The sequence below is a fragment of the Ailuropoda melanoleuca genome, chromosome X (assembly GCF_002007445.2).
Source record: "Ailuropoda melanoleuca isolate Jingjing chromosome X, ASM200744v2, whole genome shotgun sequence".
Lineage (NCBI taxonomy): Eukaryota > Metazoa > Chordata > Mammalia > Carnivora > Ursidae > Ailuropoda > Ailuropoda melanoleuca.
The window spans coordinates 15,898,592-15,920,368 of NC_048238.1; the positions used below are offsets into that span (position 1 = coordinate 15,898,592).

General features: G+C 43.7%; 1 protein-coding gene across 1 annotated transcript in view; it reads right to left on the reverse strand.

The window, feature by feature from the left end:
• MAP3K15 (mitogen-activated protein kinase kinase kinase 15) overlaps window positions 1-21,777 on the reverse strand; it is a gene marked incomplete at its 5' end in the record, with an annotated part of 114,329 nt that overhangs the window by 52,388 nt on the left and 40,164 nt on the right. The window contains 2 exons of the mRNA XM_034649904.1: window positions 17,149-17,255; window positions 19,248-19,416. Of these exons, the coding sequence (XP_034505795.1) occupies window positions 17,149-17,255; window positions 19,248-19,416 (276 nt within the window). The remainder of the gene's footprint in view (window positions 1-17,148; window positions 17,256-19,247; window positions 19,417-21,777) is intronic.

Sequence of the window (21,777 nt, forward strand, 5' to 3'; positions counted from 1 at the left end):
AGCCTCACTCAAAAGAATAGAAAAATCTAAAATGCAGTTTTTATATTCTCACCTCAAGAAGCTGGAGCTGGAACAGAAGAACAGGCCTAACTCATGCACGAGAAATCAGNCCCACACACAAGAAGGCAGTTGATCAAGATTAGAGCAGAGATCAATGAATTAGAAACCAGGAGCACAGTAAAGCAGATCAACCAAACTAGAAACTGGTTCGTTGAAAGAATACATAAGATCGATAAGCCACTGGCGAGACTTATTCAAAAGAATAGAGAAAGGACCCAAATTAATGAAATTATGAATGAAAGATGAGAGATCACGACCAACACCAAGGAAATAGAAACAATCAGACACTATTATCAACAACTATATGCCAATAAATTAAACAACCTGGAAGAAATGAATGCCTTCCTGGAAACCTATAAACTACCAAGACTGAAACAGGAAGAAATTGATTTTTTAAACAGACTGATTAATTTTGAAGAGATTGAAGCAGTGATCAAACACCTCCCCAAAAACAAGAGTCCAGGGCCTGACGGATTCCCTGGGGAATTCTACCAAACATTCAAAGAAGAAATAATACCTATGCTCCTGAAGCTGTTTCAAAAATAGAAACAGAAGGAAAACTACCAAACTCATTCTATGAGGCCAGTATTACCTTGATCCCCAAACCAGGCAAAGACCCCATCAAAAAGGAGAATTACAGACTGATATCCCTGATGAATATGGATGCCAAAATTCTCAACAAGATCCTAGCTAATAGGATCCAACAGTACATTAAAAGGATTATCCATCATGACCAGGTGGGATTCATCCCTGGGATGCAAGGGTGGTTCAACATCTGCAAATCGATCAATGTACCTGCTTTTATTTCTTCAAAATGAAAGGATAAAGCAAAAGGTAATAAGAGTGACCACCAATAGGTGGAGGGAGAAAACATGATGAAGGGGGCAGGAAAAGAAATTCACTTTTTGCACTTTGACTGAAACTGTGGACGTTTTTTACACAATTAGAAAATGAAATAAAAAAACATTTTTAAATGTTTCCTAAAAACACTGCCAATAAAACACCATCTGAATTTGGGGCTGCAGCAAAATAAGACAAATGAGCCTCCACGTGTGGCTGGTGGCTTTGCCCACAAAAAGGAACTACTTCATGTGATTATTAAAACACAGCCATTTGACCGTATTTTCTTTTCTTTTCTTTCTTTCTTTTTTTTTTAAAGATTTTACTTCTTTATTTGACAGAGAGAGAGACAGCCAGCGAGAGAGGGAACACAAGCAGGGGGAGTGGGAGAGGAAGAAGCAGACTCCTAGCGGAGGAGCCTGATGTGGGGCTCGATCCCAGAATGCTGGGATCACGCCCTGAGCTGAAGGCAGATGCTTAACGACTGAGCCACCCAGGCACCCCTTGACTGTATTTTCTTAAGAGTATATAACCTAAGTAGAAAAATAAATGCAAAGAAATCTGAAATAGTTTCCAGTAATCATATTAGTGATAATAATTGTACTGGTATTTTGAAAATATTACATATATATAGTACAGAATACAAGAAAATGATGATGTTAATATCATTAGGAACAAGAGAGATGCATAAGAGATACATAAAATCCAAGAAATTCAGTAAAACCCTACAGTCCAGGTCATGAGCACTGAGGAGGGCACGTGTGGTGATCTCTGGGTGTTATATGCAACTAATGCATCGCTGAACACTACATCAAAAACTAACGATGGACTCTATGCTGGCTAACTGAACATAATAATAATAAAAAATCCTATGGTCCTAAACTTGAATTGGAACATCACTATGAACTCACCAAGTGGTTTTCCTAGCTCTGTCTACCGAAAAGGACCAAAACAATGACCAACTCAGTAGCAATGAGAACCCCCAAGCCCTGACTGGGGTCTGTAAATACCATGTCTCACCACATGGAACCAGGACTCCCTGGAGGAATGGTTGACTCCAGATAGGTCTAACATGATCCTGGAACATCTTGATACAAAGACACAAAGAAGCTACTAAGCTCATATGAAAAAGACTCAGGAACCAACAAGAATCAGTTTTTGGCCAAAGAGGGGACAATGTGAGCATTAGGAAGAACAGTAACTATAAACGATTGAAACGTATCAACTATATTAAAATGATGAAGGGGAAAGCTCTATACCAAAAAAGACTTAAGAGTCTTATCAACCAAATGCCACGTATAGACCTTGTCCTGAATCATGACTCCAACAACTCCATCATAAACATAAAACTAAAGAGAGTAACTGGGAAGATGTGAACACTCATACTGAGGAATTATTGCTCATCTTAAGGTATAACACAGTGATGACTATGTCTTGTAAAACTGTGCCTCAGACAATACCGCACTCTCTGTGGATAAAATGGCATGTCTTGGCTTCATAATCCATCTGTTGTTAGGGGAGGAGGGGGTGGGTGGGGTGAGCAGGAAACAAAACCGGCCACGTAGGGGTAACTGCTGAAGTGGAGAAGGGATACATGGGGGTTCACTGTATTATTTCCTACTTTTGATGGTGTTTGAAATTTATATAATAAAAACAACAAAAAAGGTCAAAGTCCATCCTGACTCAACAATTCCACTTCTAGAATCTGTAATATAGAAGAACTCCTATATTTTTTTTTCAAGAGTTTTTGAACAAAGATGTTCATTATGGCTTTGCCCCTAACAATGAAAAACTGAAGATAATCTAAATGCCCCGTTAACATATGAATGGTAAAATATATTTCGTAACAACAAAACTACAGAGGATCATGAAACCCTTAGAAAGAGGCAAGTCTGCATGTAATTATATAGAAGAATTTGAATAAAGTTCATGGAAAAAATTGAACAAAATGAATAGCACAATCCCATTCTTTGCACTCAACACTATTCACATATATGTGTGCACAGAGTCTGGAAGGATACACATTAGATTGTTAAAAAAAAATCACTGCTGGGATTTGTACAAGGTGTTCCTGTGCATGTTTTACAAATAACTATTCTAATAAATGAATAAAGAAATTATTCTTTTTAATTTCTTGGCAATTTTACAACAGGCTTTTTTATGCTTTCTCTCTGGAGGACTTGTACCTCATAAAACTACTGCATCATTCGAGACACAGATTATACCTCAAACAGCTTTTCTCAACTGGGGATCTGCTAGCACATTAAGCCCCAGAGAAAATTATTTGATTATCTGAGTGACTATTTTTTCCCTTCTCCCAAGTAGGGTGCGTAGGTAGCCCCATTCTGGATGCATAATAGAGTTCATTCAGTTGATACAATGGATATCTTAGGGCATTAGGGTTTAATTCTCTGTGGAATGCAAACCAGGTTGAGAAGGGCTCATCTAGACACTTGGTGTTCTGCTGGAAGGCTGCAATAATTAGGTCTGTATTACAACTCTAACTTTTTCTATTTGCTACCTTGGTCGTGTTTTCACATATTTGATCTCTACTCTCTTTGTCCACAGAATCCAATTTTACCAGACTGCAAACCAGGTCTCTTAATGAACCCATGATTCCTTCTCATTTTTAAGAGCCAACAGATACCAACCACATTCAAATTTACTGGAGCATTTAAATAATTTCTATGGTCTATGGCAGGAAAACTCAAAGGATTAAAACTTTAATGAGGTACAGAATTTCTACATCTGTTATGAGCCAACTTTTGAGGTGTGAAATATTTGGGATTCTGAAAAGAATGTGCTTAACTCTTAAATGCTTCATTACTGATCTGGGTTCGGGTTCATTTGTTTGGTTTCCTTTGGACCATTGACAGCAACACTTCCCTTGAATTTTTTTCATTAACCTGAAACTTACCCTTGTTACTCAAAACAAAAGGTCTTCTTACGATTAAAAAAAGAAAACCCAAAAACCAAACATTTGCAAAAAATGAGAAGCACATAGGTTTTCAGCTTAAAAGCCACTTCAGGGCAGGTGCTAAATAACTTATCCCTTTAGTGGTTAATCATCAGTTTTCAGATCTGTTTGTCATTTTCAGATCCCAAAGTATCCACGAACAAGTCTATAGACAAAAACTCCCATGTTTACTCAGTCCAGCAACATATGTTTCTGACAATAAAGCCATTTCACACATTAAGAGACAGATATGAATTAGGGCAGTGGGGGCTCACAACCTTGGCTTGCATTAGAATCACCGGGGAAAATTAAAAACCTTGACGTTGAGGTTGCACTTGAGACCAATTAAATCACTGTCTGGAGATGGGATCCAGGCATCAGTGTGTCCTATCCTGGATATTCAGATTCAGTGGGTCTGTGTCACTGCTGAAGGCACTGACCGCTTCTCAGCCCTTGTCTTATCTGACCTACCAGTGGCAATCGACAGTTGAGTACTCCTTCCTCCTTGGATCACTTTCATTTGGCTTGCAGGATGCCACACACTCCTGATTTTCCTTCTACTTTAGTCTAACTTTCTGGCCCCTATTCATGTCTCCAGTATTTTAACACTGGAGTGTCCTTAGCACAACCTTTGGACCTTGCCTCGCGATCAGTAACTACACTAGGTCCATTGGTGGTATCATATAGTATCCTGCTTTTTCAAACCATCCATATTCTGATGACTCTCAAATTCCTATCTCCAGCCCAGAGCTCTCCCCTAAACTCCAGGCTTCCATATCTGGCTGCCTTCCTAGCATCTCACTTGCATGTCTAATACCTCAAACTCAATGTGTCCAAAACTCAACTGTTGATTGTCCCATCAAAGCTGTTCTTCTCCACCTTATTTAATAATGCTCAGTCCATTCCTCCTCATTTTCATGCCAAACACTTTGGAGTCCTGCCACATTTCTCTAACATTTTTTATTCAATCAAAAAATTCTGTTGGCTTTTATTTTCAGCCATATCCAAAAATGGCCTACTCCTCATGAACCCCCACCGCTACTGCCTTGGTCCAAGTAATTGTCATTTCCTGCTTCTACCGTCGCCTCTCTACAATCTGTTCTCAACACAGCAGTTGGAGTGACCCTGCTAAACACTAAGTCAGACCATGTCACTCCTCTACTCGAAACTCTCTACGCAAATCACATATCTGATAAGGAGTTAATACCCCCAAAATATAAAGAATTCATACAACTCAATAGCAAAAAAAAAGTCCGATTTAAAAAATGGGCACAGGAGCTGAATAAACATTTTTCCAAAGAAGGCATAAAGAAGGCCAACAGTAGAGATGGCCAACAGACACAGGAAAAGATGCTCACCATCACTCTCCGTCAGGAAAATGCACATCAAAACCACAATGAGACATCACCTCACGCTTGTTAGAACGGCTAAGATTAAAAAAAAAAAAAACCCAAAAGATAACAAGTGTTGGTGAGGATGTGGAGAAAAGGGAACCCTCGTGTACTGTGGGTGGGAATGCAAATTGGTGCAGCCACTGTGGAAAACAATACGGAGATTTTTGAAAAAATTCAAAATAGAACTACCATATGATCCCGCAATCCCACTTCTGGGTATTTATCTACAGAAAACAAAAACACTCGTCGAAAAGATACCCGCGCTCTCACGTTCACTGTAGCATGATTCACAACAGCCAAGACCTGCAAGCAACCCAAGTGCCCATCGGTGGATGAATGGATAAATGATGTGCTTTACATACACAACTGACTATTATTCCGTCATAAAAGGAAAGGAATCATGCCATTTGCAACAATGTGGATGGATCTTGAGGGCATTATGCTAAGTGGAAGAAGTCGGAGAAAGATAAACACTGTATGATCTCACTTACATGTAGAATCTAAAAAGGCAAACCAAATCAAGCTCACAGATACAGAGGACAGACTGGTGGCTGCCAGGGGTGGGGGGTGGGCGAAATGGGTCAAAGGTATAAATTTTCAGTTAGAAAATACACAGGTCTTGGGGATGTAATACACAGCATGGTGACCATAGTTAATACTGTATTATAGATTTGAAAGTTCCATGAGGTATCTGGCTGGCTCAGTCAGTAGAGCATGGGGCTCTTGATCTCAGGGTCATGAGTTCGAGCCCCATGTTGGGTGCAGAGCCTACTTAAAAAAAAAAAAAAAGTTCCTAAGAGAGATCTTCAAAGTTCTCATTACAAGAAAAATGTTTCTAATTATGTGTGGTGATGGATGTTAACTAGACTTACTGTGGTGATTGTTACACAAAATGTACATATATCACACCATTATGTTATACACCTGAAATTAATAAAATGTTATATATCAATTATATCTCAAAAACAAAAACAACAAAACACCCTTCCAGGAGCTCCCGTCTCAAAGCAAACACCTATTTTCTTACAGTGGCCTGCAAGATTCTAGAAGATTTGGCTCCCGGTTATTTCACTATCCACCCCCCCCATCACCTACTCTGCTGCTGCACAAGCCTCCCTGCTATTACACGTTCTTCCCTGGAACCTTCCAGAATGTTCTTCCCCAATATACTTACACGGTATGCTTCCTCATCTCTTCATTTTTTTTTTATGTCACTCTCTCTTAAGTCTAGTCCTCTCTGAGCACTCAGCTTATAACTGTAATCTGCCCCCCCCCAGCCTATCACCCTAACCTGTTTTAATAGTTTTACTTAGTTTCTATTGTCTCTTCCCACTTAAGAATGTAAGCTCCGAGAGGGAGGGATTTTTCTGTCTGGTCTGTTTACTGCTATGCCCTAGGGATTAGAACTTGGTCTAGCACATAGTAGGTGCTCAACAAATTTCTGTTAAATGGATGACAAACTGAGCTGTACCGAACATGAAAAGATCTCCATCCACTGACTGCTGAGTGAACACAATGACAGAGCATCTCCTCTGTGGTCCTGTCTTTTAGGAACCCTGCAGCATAACGTAGTGAAGAGGATGCAAATGCACAGAAAACTGAAAGGATATACACCAAAGTGGTGAGCGAGATTACTTCTGGAATGTGGGTGGATTAGAGAACAGAATTATAAGGGACAATTGCTTTAAATGTTTTTTCCCCCAGTTTTTCACAAAAATATATAAACGTATTTATTTTTTATACAATAAGATACACAGAATAAAAAACCACAACAGTGGATTGGGAATCTTTACAGCTAGATTCTGGTTATTTTCATACCACTTACTACCTGTTTGAGTTTCGAGCAAGTTGCTTATCTTTTCTGTGCCTCAGTTATTCACATGTAAAGTATGGTTGACTTTGCTAACCTGACAAGGCGATTGTGAGCTACAGTGTGCCAGAACTTTCATCTGTCACTAAGCATCCTGTCTGCCTGTCTTTCCTATATCATGTGTCTTTAAGAAAAAGTTGATAGGGTGGGAGACAGAGTTCCAAAAAAATCCTTCTCCAAAGCAAGCCCTCAGAATTAACAAGCAAAATGTCTCACAAACCAGAGTCCTATCTAGGACCAATGTTGTCTTAGGTGGCCCATTAAAAACCTTTTAAGAGATGTCTGCTTCCAGTTTGAAGATTGGCAACGGTCCAAGCCTGGACAATACCTAGCCCATGCCGAAGGGGAGGAAGAACTTCCTTGGATAACTCATCCCAGAGAACAACGACACTCTCAGAGGTGAGCAAAGAACCACGACAACTTCCCCGCTGGGGGGCCTGCTCTAGGTACTAACAAATGGAAGAGCGAGTCTTTGATAGAGAAACTTCACAGGCACAAGGAGAAAATCAGCAATGTTTTGGACAACAGCATGGGCTGATGGGACAGAATGGCATCTGGAAAGGACCCCAAGCAAAAACCTTTTGCTTTGTGTTAGAATTATCTTATAGCACACTCGCCTGTATTTTGCCAAGAAAACCATGGTGCAGGAGAGGCTCAAAATAGAAAGATACCACATGCGCTATCAGAGCACTCGGACGTGGGTCCCTGCAAAAATGGAATCCAAAGATACGAGGAACGGCAACCCCAAATCCTCCCTGCTCAAATACTGACAAGACCAGAAAGGTCACAGAGAGACAAGAGGTGGGGGTTGGGCTAATCACGAGTTAATGGATTAAAATGGAGTCCAGGGCTAACCCAGCCATTCTCTAGGAGAAACACAAAAAAATCAGTCATATGTGCTAATTGCTAGACCTAAGAAAGGGCTCAGGTATTCAGGATAATAAACAAAACAAATTATATTTCGGTCTCCTCGGTTCTTTTAGATAAAATGTACAGAATATAATAAAATTATGAAATGTGCATAGAAAATGTGGCCCATAATCAAGATAAAAAATAGAACCAGAACCAGAAATGACTGTTACTAAAACTGACAACTTACAACTTACTGAGAACTTACAGCTATCAGAAATATATTGTTTATACATACATAATACATATGGGTGAAGAATTAAGGTATTTTGTGAGAGAAATGGAAACTCTCAAAAAACACATGAATAGAAATCCTAAAACTGAATTTTTTTTTTAAACGGCACTGAAATGAGCTAACATCAGATTTGGACACTCTGAAAGAAAGGATCAGTGACCTGGAATATGGGTCAATCGCCATTATCCAAACTGGGGCTGGAAGGGCATGGGGGGAGGGGGAGGGGGTCACAAAAAAAGTACCAAAGGGAACTCTGAGGGAGAAAACCTTCCGTCTCTTGATCGTGGTGGTAGTGACACGGGAGTACTTACTTGGCTAAAGCCGTCAAACGGAACACTTTGGGTGCATTTGATTGTATGTAAGTTCTCCCTTATACCTTAATAAAGGTGGTTTTAAAAATATGTAGATCCTGGAAAACAGACACTTAGGTGACTGTTTCGGCAAGTGAAGTGTCCTACTGGGCCAATTACGGCTCTCCACCCTCAGATACATTCCTCTGCCACCTGCTTTGCTCTGGGTCCCGAGGGAGCGGGCTCCTCCAGGCTGCTTCCCAGGCTCCCAGCCCTGATGACCAGCCATGAGCCACCAGTGGAAGAGCATGGTGGGCAAGTATCCGCAGGGCAAGAACGAAGAAGCCAGAGTCCATTGTCCCATCCAAGGTGTGTTTTGCTCCGGCAACAGCTGCGTCTCTTCTGTTGACCTCCCAGCCAACAGGCTTGTAATGGTTTCAAGGGATCCTGGCTCCTAGGTTCTGCTCACATCACCTTTCCTGTGTCCCACCAGCCAAAGGAGGGACGGTAGCAGCTTCCTGCGGATGGTAATTCTGAGGGGACCCAGTTCCCTGTTTGGCTACTCAGCTCTTCCATCACGCGTGTGAGCAATTCCGTATAGCCAATTTCCTCTATTTTAAATACTGAGAGAGGTTTCAGTTTCCTGATTGGATCTCGACAGATACACGCCTGCCACAAGGAAGCAGGTGTCTTAGTCTGGCCAGATGCCTCATATTTACTTAAGGAGAAAGGAACAGTTAGAGGCAACCCGTGTGTGAGTTTGGACAGTGTCCAGAGCCAAAGAAACACATGAAACAGAATGGTGGCTTTCCGACTCTACAGACAGGACCTAGTTACATATCAGGCCAGAGCCACTATTAAATCATCCCATCCCTGCCCCCATCATCGCAACCTTTTCTAGTTCCCTGGGACCACCAAGCACCATCTATAAAGGTCGGGTTTGACAGTGAACTGGCAGGCCCCAATGGGGAGCTGGGCACTTCTGAGGCTGGCTTTTCACAAAAGCAACAGGAAGTGAAGAGTATTCCTGTCTGCACTCTTGGTTCTGACGACGCATTCTCAGGGGTTTCCATGTGGATGAATTCACTTCAACTCTATCCCTCATATTTGCAAGTCGCAGTAGAGACTAGGATGTGTTCACGAAAACCCATTTACTTTTTTTTTTCCCTGGGCCCTCGGCCAGAACACATTTCCCAACTTCCCTTGCAGTTAGGTTGGGCCATGAGACTGAAATTTGGCCAATGAAATATGCTAGCGAGTAACGAACATCACTTCCTGACCAGGCTCAGACAAACCTCCCTGGTCGAGTCAAAAAGTGGAAACAACCCAAAAGTCCATCGACTGACAAATGAATAAATAAAATGGGTTATATCAGTACAATAAAATATTCTTCAGTCACAGAAATTTAGTACTGACACATGCTGCAACATGAACGAACCCTGAAAACAGTATGCTAAGTGAAAGAAGCCAGCCAGAAAAACTCCCCAATTATAGGATTCCACTCATATGAAGTGTCCAGAATAGGCAAATCCGAAGACAAAAACAGATGAGTGGTTTCCTAGGGCCAGCCAGTGAGGTGGGGAATAGGGAGTGACTGTTAATGGACTGCCGAAATAGAACTGTGGTTGTTGAGGGCTGGGGAGGGGAGTTACGGGGAAAATGGGGAGCAGTGGTTGGTAATGGGTTCAGGGTTTTGGGGGGAGGAATGAAAATATTCTAAAATTGGTTGTGATGGTTGCACAACTCTCAATATACTAAAACCACTGGTTTGTGCTCTTTAAATGGGTGAATTGTATGGTATGCGAATTATGTCTCAGTAAAGCTGTTACCCTCCCCCCTCCCACACACCCCATCCCTGGCAATTCACCACGGTCTCTCTTTTCTCATGATCCAGCTGAAAGAAGAGGTGAAAACTGAAGAGAGGATGGAGCACCACGATGGGTGGAGAGTGGGTTGTCGATCACCCGGAGAAGAGACTGCCCAAGCACAAAACATCCACACTGGAATGATGCGTGAGTGAAAATAAACTTCCATTATGTTAAGGCACTGAAATCGATATGCTACTTGTGATAGCAGTTACCCTACCCTAACACACAAGTCACCAACAGCAAGAAGGCAGGGGTTTCCTTGGTGATACAGACCGATTGCTGGGTTCCTATCCTATCCCACTTTCACGGACACCTGGGATCCCACAGTAGGAAAATGCCCATCGCTGCTGACCCTGACGTAGCCTATGGAGGCCTTCACTTTTCTGGATTATCTGCTTTGGGCCAAGCCCCACTTTGATGGTGGTATTACCAGTAATTCTGCTTTTGTGTCTTTCTGTATACACTGAATACGTAGGACTTAGACATTTTTGTTTTCACACATATAAGGAAAAATTCAATAAATTTGCGTTCTACTACACCAAGTCCTTAACTGTAAGGACCCAGATATCACCATATGGATCTCTTCCAACTGTAGACCACGGCAGATCACAGAGTCATTCATTCATTCATTCATTCACCCATTCAACAAATACCTACTGGGCACCTACTCTTTAAGTGGCACGATGGTCTCAGGCACAGGGTAGACCATGGCTCCTGCCCTCCCCCTGCCGATTTAGTCTGGTGGGAGGGATGATGAATATTAGAACATAACATGGAAATATGAGTGCTATGAGGGGAAAGAGCAGGGGCCATGAGAATGAGTAATAGCAAGGATGTCGTTTTTAGACATGGTATTCTTTGCAACCCCAACCTCTAGGGAAAGGGACATTTAGCTAGACACTGAAGGATCATCAGATTCAGTCTGGCAAGCCATGAACACTCCAGACAGAGGAAACACCCACGAGGAGAACGGCCTGCTCCTCTTAAGAACTGAAAGCAGGCGAGGGTGGAGATAGGGCAGTGAATCAGGAACAGGACAGGAGGCAAGGCAGGACCCAGCTCACATGCGACCAGTTCCATAACTGTATGCAAAGTTTCTCAATCAATGGACTTCTACTTGGAAGAATTCAGAAGCTATTCAGTACATCTCACATTTTACTCCAAATGGCCTTTGAGATTCCTGTTCTTAAGAATCCTTCCTCAAATACTGTCATTGAAGGTGATATAACACTGGGGGTCAGGATTCTCCATCAGGAAATAGAAGGACAACTCACATTCACTCAGCTTCTTCTATGTGCCAGGCACTGTGTGAAGTTTTTTACTTAAGATATTCTTAGTTCTTGAAACCATCTCATCCCACATGAGTGAAATCATATGGTATTTGTCTTTCTCTGACTTATTTCGCTTGGCATTATACTAACTCCATCCATGTCACTGCAAATGGCAATATTTCGTTCTTTTTGATGACTGAGTAATATTCCATTATATATATATGTGTGTGTGTGTGTATGTATATGTACACACACACACAGCTTCCATTGTGTGTGGGTCTATATACACATACACACATATATACTCCACATCTTTTTTATCCATTCATCTATTGATTTCATTCATCTATTGATGGACACGTAGGCTGCTTTCATAATTTGGATCATGAGCCAAGGGAAAAAAAGAGAGAGGCAAGCCAAGAAACAGACTCTTAACTCTAGAGAACAAACTGCTGGTTATCAGAGGGGAGGGAGTGGGGGGATGGGTGAGACAGGTGACAGGGATGAAGGAGGGCACTGGTTGTGATGAGCACCGGGTGATGTAAGTGTGGAATCGCTGTATTGTGCACCTGAAACTAATACAACCCTGTATGTTAACTATACTGGAATTGCAATTTAAAAAAACCCATCTCATTAATTACCATCATCCTCATTTCTTCTACAGCAATGCAATCCACAGTGTTATGGGTTGTCAACAGCAGAGTGGTTTTGAAATATTTCTCAAACTGTTTGAGAGAGAGAGAGAGATTCGTGTGTGTAACAAATAACCCATGTGATTGTATTTTTCCATCACTTGTTAACTTTAGGAAACCCTCATGAGCGGTCTTCTTCAGCACAAAGGCCTCCCCTGACACAGAAGTCAGGAGATGTGGGGACAAATGGGAGTAAATCAAAGCAGGAATTGGACCGAAAAGGAAGATCTCTTAGGCCCAAGGAGGCTGAAGAGAGGACTGATGGAAGCAGTTTAAGTCCTTTGGATAAATATTTTTCAAAAAGAAAATATGTATTATTGGCAAGGCCGCTGCTCAGAACATACTGAGATGGTCCATTTCTCAGAAAAGCAATGCAACTGGTCTTTTGGTATATAAAGTATATAATAGGAGAGTGGCTTTAATCTTCAGCTACCATCTAAAGCTCTCATCACATATGACAGAGCAGAACATATACAAGAATGGCCCTACAGTTAGTTCCCAGAGGCCCAGGGTTCCTTTTGCTGTCCTTCAGGCAAATGAAGATAAAAGAAAGCTTTCTGGGCCGAGTTTCACAGCTGATGCCGCGACATTATTAAACGAGCGTACCCAGAGCACTGGGGTAGAGCTGGGGGTTCTGCCTCCGGACCCCTTACCGATCCGCTGTTGTATCCTGGGCCCTTGCCTTTCTTTCTTTTTTCCTCCTAAAATGAAGGGTTGGACCAGGTGACTCCTTCTAAATTCACAGGATTCCTGTCTCTCTTCACTGCCAGGAAAATGATCACTACAAACTTCCGTCCTCTTTTTGCAACACGATTTTAGTGACCCAGAGACCAATGCACTTTACAAGTGGGGTAAAGTCATCATTTTTCTACTTCTGACAAACACCTAATAAAGAATGGTCATATAAATGTATGAATTAAGATGGCGAGAGAGAACAGTGAACATAAACAGAAGAAACAAAGAAAAGGATGCTGGCGGTTATGGCAGAGACAAGGAGCCCACGCTGCCCTCCTGGGAGCATGTGTCCCTCCACCCGAACAAGGACGTGGCTGGATAGCCCCTGGGGCGGAGGATGAAGTGATCGCTGTAGGTTCTGGAACAAGACTGCAGCCTCCCTGGCACCAGCTGGCTTCTGTAACATTCGTCTACCATCGCCCCTGCACGCATTTCTAGGCCCCGCAGAGTACTTTCCTCTATCAGTCCCCTTATTCCTAAAGTGATACGTCAGGTATCCCACTCAACGCGTCACGCATTCAGCTTCCCCTCCACACGCTGAGGAATTCAAGGAGTTGAGTTGTGCTGGAGTTGGCAGTCTTGACCCGAAGACGCAGGGAGCAGAACATGAGAACATTCCTCCTCTGTTGCGGGCAAGTCTTGTTCCTAACCTACTACTTTGATTCCAGTACTCTTCTTCCAGACTCTCTCTCTGCCTGCTGCCTGGGTCCCTGGTCAGGTTCTTCTGGCTGCGTATCTAATAAAGTCCTGGTTGTGAAAACAGCAGCAAATAAAAACTAGTCATACAGGATTCCATGGCACCGAGTGGCAAGCAGTTCAACTGCGCACAGCAAACTTGAAGCTGCTCCGAATGCGCGTCTGAATGCAGCTGCGGGGATGCGAGCTGGAAAAGCTAGGTGGCTCAAGCCAGCTTTGCTAGGAGCAGGGAGCCCTTGCCGTCTGAGGGTCAAACATCATCCATTACCGCCAACCTTCAGTAACTGCTTCATGGCCACGATTTGCTCCATTTCCTAGGAGTTAGAGGTCAACTGTAATGCACGAAAATGACCTGTCCATCACTATACTCCCCTTTATAGACACAAGGTGACACCATACATTTTCTCAAAACCGTACATAGTGTCAAATCCGACTGTGAATCTGCTGACACCTTGCCTGGCCTATAATATGGAGCCACCATCTACTAGGGGCCCAGGAGGAAAACACCATCGTCAGAGAGCGAGGCGCTTCTGGGGCGTGCACCCCAGCCATTCTGCTTTCAGACTGCAAGCGCACTGGTCTGGGGATCTCTTCATCTTGCCACACCCATCGCCCTTAGATACTGGTTTTCCATTTCACAAATTGTTTTTCTCTTTTATTACTTCGAGTGGATGGCAATCAGGCTGTTTTGTTTGACAACAGTTACCTCTAATCCATCTGGGACAAGACATGGTGGCGACTGACTTAAATGACCCTCTTAGTTTTTATTTAACGAACCATTTTTTTATAGCAATTATAGTGTGCCAGGCATCCTTCCAGGATCATCACCAGTGGTAACTCATTTAATCCTTATAAATCAAGGGTTAATCAAGTATAATTAAGTATAAATAAAACTGGGCACACTACTTTGGCCCAACAGAGTTACAGGACTTTTTTTTTTTCAAGCTTAATAAAGGTGCCCTTCCCAATGCTCCCTGCCTTGGGACACTGAATTTAAAGACCAGTGGGGAGAGAGCAGGCACATTTTCAGAGAGACCATGAAACCTCCCCTCCAAAAAGAATAAAAATCCTGACTGTCACTGTTTGCCAGTATCTACTAGAGCAGGACACATGCTATGTACCCAACAGAAATGTGCCATATATGTACAAAAATCATGCACAAGATTATCCATAGCAGCACTGTTCTTAGCACCCCCACACTGAAAACAAGCCCCAAGGCTGATCAGCAATCAAATGGGTAGATCAACTGTGGCAGATCCATACAATGGACTACTCTACGGCAACAGGAATCAACGAGCTACCGATACATCCGACAGCACGGATGAATCACACGAACGTGATGCCGAGTGAAGGACACAGACACAATGGAATACACAGTCTGTGATTCCATTTATATGAAGTTCCAGGATGGGGAAAGTTCATCTATGCTGACAGATGTTACAACAGTGGTTGCCTATGAAGGGATGGGGATTGCCTGCAAAGGAGCACAAAAGAGCTCTCTGAGGGGATAGACATGTTCTCCATTGTGATAGGGGTGCTGTTTACAGTGTATGTCCATTTATCAAAATTCATCGATTGTATACTGAAGATCTATGCATTTCATTGCGTGTACATTTTGCTTCGCGATGAGAGAGAGATGTGACGGCGTGTGTGCTATGAGACTCCTGAAGCCACGGGCTGCCGAGCACACACGCTGTCCTGCAGATGCTGCCAGTGGCAAACCCACAACGTGTAGCCAAATCCAGCTGCTGAAGCCAAGACTAGACTCTGAGAAACCAGACACAAGAGTCCTCTCACTCAGGTCAACTCCTATGCTCACTTTACTCATTCCCTGTGGATGATGTTGGCCACAGAAGGTTGATGAGGAGGTGCCAGAACTCTCTGGCTCTCAGACTAAGTTTGAATACTACCCCTCTTCAGAGTTTTTGCTTTATGATTCAGTAGGACCAGTTCCTGACCCCAGCAGAAGGCAGATCCAGCAGTAAGTTTATCTGGGCATGGCTCTCACCATATTCACCTAATGGTGCTCCCCTTCCTGTATCTTATCTGAGGAAGAAGGGAGACTGCAGGACTAAAACATTCAGGCATCTGGGATATTGTGAGGTTCAACCTGGCCAACCCCTAGTTATCCTACAAACCCACAGTAGCGAAGTTTGAATGAGCACATGACTGCCCAGCTAGAGACTACATTTCCCAGCTGCCCTTCTGGCTACATGGGGTCATGTGACTACATACTCACCAATGGAATCTGAGTAGCAGTGTCCCTGTGCTAATTCTACTTGCTTTAAAGGAAATTGTCTTGAGCTTCCAGTCTTTCCCCCTTTACATAGACTGGAATACAGAGTAGTAGTGACCAAGCTTCAACTAGAAGAGGATAACATTTCTGCAGATTCCAGAACTACAAAATATTCAGAAACCAGGTTCCCGGACAACTCTCAGAGCAGTGTTAAGCCACTTGTCTGGCCCACTCACTGCTATGCTGCTAGGTGAAAGAGAAATTTCCATCTTACTTAAATCATTGCATTCAGGGTCTCTTTGTTAACGGCATCTTAACTAATACCCTCAGCCAGAAGGAAGCCACTATGAGCTTCTGAGGCTCATACTCTCCAGGCAGGAATTTCCAAGTCTCCCAAACTCCATCTAGCCCAGTCATTTGTATTCCAAAGTTCAGATTACACTAGTAAAGGAAGACAGCACCCTCTTCTCCTGGCCTAAAACAGTCATCCAGCTGCTTAAACCAGTGCCCCACAGTCCCCAAGATACTATCAACCCCTTATTCATGTATATGAGGTCCTTTCGAGACACAGTCCCAGTCTCCACACTTAGCCTCAGGGCACGCGTCTGCTTCCCATGCATCCCGTACTGTAGTCGCCCCGGATGTTTCCTGAAGGCCCGCTGCACACGTAGGACACTAAGCTTTTAGTGTGAAAGGAACGGCCTTTTCGCCACTCCCATCCCACACTCTCTTCTGCATGTGAGGTAATTCTTAGTATGAATTCCAAACCCAGCCCCAAAGTCCCCAGGGAAGCTTCTTTAAGAGCCCCGAGTGGGATGACTTCCTCCCTCTGCTAGGCTTCCACAGCATTTGGGGCAAACCCTCATCGAGGCATTTATCACTCTGAGCTCTAGGGCTTTAGTTACACGTCTGACCTCACGGCTGGAATATATGTTCCAAAGACAAAATCCCTGATCACCAAGACCAGACGCCTTGCCCATTTTCATAAACTTGGCATTTAGCACCCTATCTGGCTCAGACTCAGTGAGGGTTGAATGAAAGAAGAATTTAACAGGCAGCATGTTTCAAAATTTTATACGTCCACTCTCACTCTTACCTGTTCAGTGCAAACGCGTAGTGGAATTTGACATTCTGCTGGTCGGCCAAGGCGCACGTCGGCAGCGTCTCCAGGGCCTCCACCAGCTTCACCATGGCGTCGTAGTCCTGTCGGCAAGAGGTTCCAAGGTGAGAAAGACACGAGACAGACGGCTCTTCACAGGTTCTTCTGAATGGTATCAACCTAAGACTGCCTCAGCATTTAAATACAAGTCTTTCCCTACAGACGGCATTTAGTGAAGTTACTTACAGCCTATAACACAACAGGAATAAGATTTAAAAAAAAACCTAAAATGAATGAGAGAGAAGGTAGACCAAGAACCCCTGCTATCAGAGGCCACAAAGGGATCAAGGGGATGAGGCTAAATCCAAAGGCAACAAAAGCAAGCGAGTCCAGCAGCCCGGAGAAAGCTGCCACGCAGTGAGTGTGGGAGAGCCAACAGCATGAGCAGAGCTGTGGGTTAAAATGAGCGAGATATAAACACACATGAATTCTTATAGTCACTTAGCATGGGAAGAGAGCAAATATGCCAGGTCCTTCCCATTTTGCCAGAAATAACTGAATTCATCTAAACCAGGGTTTCTCCACCTTGGCACTACTGACCTTTTGGGGCTGGATCATTCTTGCTGTGGGGGCCGGCCCGGGCATTCTGGGAGGTTAAGCGGCACCCGGGCCTGGACAGTAGCACCTCCCCCCTTACCTCTGAGCTGTGAAACAAGGTCTCCGGACACTGCCACATGTCCTCTGGTTGAGAACCAGAGTTGTAAACTGCATAATCACCCAGGGGAAAATTGCTGTGTTCGTCTCAGCTGGGTCCCCTCTGAGCAGTGCCATCTGCTACCCTTTCAGCCAGGCTTGCAATCAGGGTGACTGGCCAAATCCCCGCCAGCCAGCCACAGTTCAGTGAGGAGGACTGCCCACTGAAAGCCCATGCCTGTTCTGTGGTTCTGCACCTTGATGCTGCTGCTTGAGAACAGGTGGCAGTGTATTCCAAGAAGCTTCTGGCTTACCTTTGAGCCCGAGAGTCCTACCAATGGAAGGTTACAAAAAGAAGAGGCGTGAAGGCCAGGACAGAAAGAAGCCAGCAGCTCAATGGAAGACAGGCTTTAAAAAAAGGTCATTTGCATTCTCTTGTCCTCTGGGCCATCATTTCATCATTGTCAAAATCCCTAATAGCATCTGCTCTTACAGTCAATTAGATACATCTGTTTATCACCAGGGCGCACGTCCCTCCGCAGTTGACTCTTCTTTGTTCAGGTCATAACTGGGTGCCTCTCTCAATTTGATTTAAAGACTTGTTGTCAACAACCTCCAATATGGCTTTGTAGAATTCTGCATGGAAGGCACACTGTCCTGTGTTCCCCCCAAAGGGAACCAAGTCAAGACATCCTTATAAATGGCTTGACAGCATGTAACCTGGAGGGAGGAAACGCTCCATTTCCTTCATGGTACCGCATCCCATAAACCGGGTCTCAAGCACTCCTCATGAGGCTCTGATGCCTGTTTTAGAGTAAACATCTGCACTCCCTGGGTCCTGGGTGTGCCTCTGCTACTCCGACTCTCGCTGTCACTGATGGGCGGTGGTCGGTAAAGAAGAAAATGACAAAGACCTACAGAAAGTAGCATAGCAGAGGAATAAAGAGCAAGGACAATGTTGCCTCAGCTGAATCTTGACGTTGTTAACTGCTGTGTGACCTTGGACAACTTACTTAACTTCTCTGTGCCTCATTTGTAAAATGGGGATAATCAGAGTATACATCCCATAAGCCTGTGAAGAGGATTAAGTGAATTAGGATTCGCCAAGCGCTTGAAATAATGCCTCGCATAAAGTGCATCTAAAGTGTTAAATTCTAAGTTCCTTTTATCGAGCAGTACTGTGAATGACATTTGGCTGGAGTGGCCACCTGATGTGACAAAGCTTCCAATGTTACCAGCACAACAGACGTGCTAGGGGACCTAAGACCTAGCCACATAACTCTTTTGTCTATAAACCAGTTAGCTAACCGTCCACCGGGTAGGAGAGTGCTTCACGCAAGGAAAGAAGTCCTCAGGCCAAGGAAGCCCTCCTACGTGCTAGCCTCCAGGAAGGGGGCTCGTACCTGGATGTCACGGTAGGACAGCAGCAAATTAACGATGATGTCCGAGGTCAGAACTTCGGTGTTGTCCAAGCGAAGTCTGATCCGAGCCAGCTCCCTCGCCAGTTCATCGCCCTGGTATTTCTCTCGGGCTCTCCGGATGTCGTTTAACAAGGTTTCTTTGTAGTAAGCGCTGGAGAGGGAAACAGGAAAACCTCCAGTCTGTTTCCTTCGGCAGCTCTAACCACCTTGGTGCTCATAGCTACGACACAGCTGGACACATGGGGGCCTCTCTCAGCCCCGAGCCTCCCCGCACCAGCAGAGACAGGAGACTTGCTAGTCGCCTTTTGTAGCAACTAACTACTCAACAACAACAAACAAATTCAGTTCATTAGGACCTTGGAAATATTTTCAAAGGTGACCCTGTCAGTATTTGGAGGACTCACAGGACTTGCTACTCAGCCACCATATCCCCTCTGGGATTTTCCAACACAGAGGGAGCAAGAGGTTACCTTACTTGAACCGTGTATCCCCCACTATGAACACATTATCACAAAGCCAAATACAAGTCCCCAAGCCATGAAACACAGTATCATGAGAACGTCTTTAATGTCAATCTATCAGGTATCCCCACCTCGAAATCACAAAGCTTTTTCCAGTTGGCCAACAGCCAGAAACTAGGCCGGTCCATGAGCAATCCGAGAAGCTGTGCCTGGAAGCTTATGGACAACCTTTGTCTTTCACTCCCGCTCCCCTGGTCATTTTTAACTGCCAGAATGCTTTTCCAACGTAAAACAGAACTTCCTTCCGGGGATCATGTAGATAATAAGAGGGATGTATAAAAACATCGAAAGCAGTTCAAATCCACACTGGAGTCTCTTATCGTAGCCTCTTAGAGAACCAATGCTAGTATCTGGCACTTGGTTTAAAACCTTCACAAATCATCTAATTTGATGTACAGAGGCCAACTTACAATGACCGTAGATTGGTTTAAATATGTTGTCTACTTTCCAAGTAATGTATGAATGGAGACTGGGCACTGCCAAGCAGTAATCTACAATCAACCAGTTAAGGAGTAAGAGGATTTTGCTGTAGAGAGAAAAACTAGGCTCTTCATGAAAAAAAAAAGGGGTAGGCTCGTCATGATTTCAGGGTTGTGGAATTGAGCCCCACATCGGACTCTGCGCTCAGTGGAGAGTCTGCTTAAGATTCTCTCTCTCCCTTTGCCCCTCTCACCTGTACTTTCTCTCTCTAAAATAAATAAACCTTTAAAAAAAGGAGCAGGCTCAAGGGGCGCCTGGATGGCACAGTCGTTAAGTGTCTGCCTTCGGCTCAGGGTGTGATCCCGGCGTTCTGGGATCGAGTCCCACATCAGGCTCCTCCCCTGGGAGCCTGCTTCTTCCTCTCCCACTCCCCCTGCTTGTGTTCCCTCTCTCGCTGGCTGTCTGTCAAATAAATAAATAAAATCTTTAAAAAAAATAAGGAGCACGTTCAATTTAACAGTCTTCAGAGAATGACAAATACATAAGAACGAATGTTACTTACTTTTAATAATTTTACACCTATGCCAAGTAAATGTGAATACAGCACGCAGCCTGCGCCCATGCTCATAAGAGGACCTCAGTTAACATTTAAAGAATGAAGTGGTGCCCACAGAAAGCGCTCGGACATAAAATTATCGTGTGTTGCTTTAATTTTTTATTTTCTTGTTTGTCTATTGCTTATCATCCCAATGAGCAAATTAGCAGATTCCACCAGTGTTTAAAATTCTGTCATCCATCTTAGGAGTCATTAAGTTCGGTGACAGCTACTGTCCATTTGGTGGCCTATACAGGCATCAAAGATATAAAAGTGTTCTTAGTGTAGCCTGAGAAGTGAAAAGTCATACTTTAGTTTTGTCTTGTTTTCAAGGCTAATTTTGAAAAATAGTTATAATAAACTAACAAACCTCACAAGAGCTATCACTTGGAAGTAAATAAGCAAAATGCTGAATTGAGTATTGGTTGGGGATACCATATACATACCACACACGTAGCCGTTTCTGCCTGTGGTCATGAGGGAAGATGTTGCTAACCGATGTGAACTTGGAAATGGTTTCAAACCCTTTTTCAGCACAAGGCTACGGGCAGCCTTTACCCATCTATCAGAACTGACACCTGAGCGAAAAACTCATCTGCCATTCCTCGTACAGATGTTTTAGACCAGAAGCCCCATGTACCTTCTCACTAACCATTCAAGGGGTGGAAGCAGCCAACAGGTATTTCGAGTCCTTTGAAATGAAACCAAATCAAAACAGGTGCTTTCCTCCTGATCTCTCTCTCTCTCTCTCTCTCACACACACACACACACACTCTCTCTCTTTCTCTCTCTCCATGAAAAACAGACTTGAGCCCACTTCTTGCAAGGCCTTGCTCAGATGGCAGACTCAAGCCAGCGCATTTCCTCATCAGACCTGAAAAGCTAATATTTGAAGAGCTTTCTCCCTAAATGTCACTAAAATGCTCATTGTGCAAGGTCGGACTGTGTCAGGCTTTGCAGCAACACGCCTCTAAAG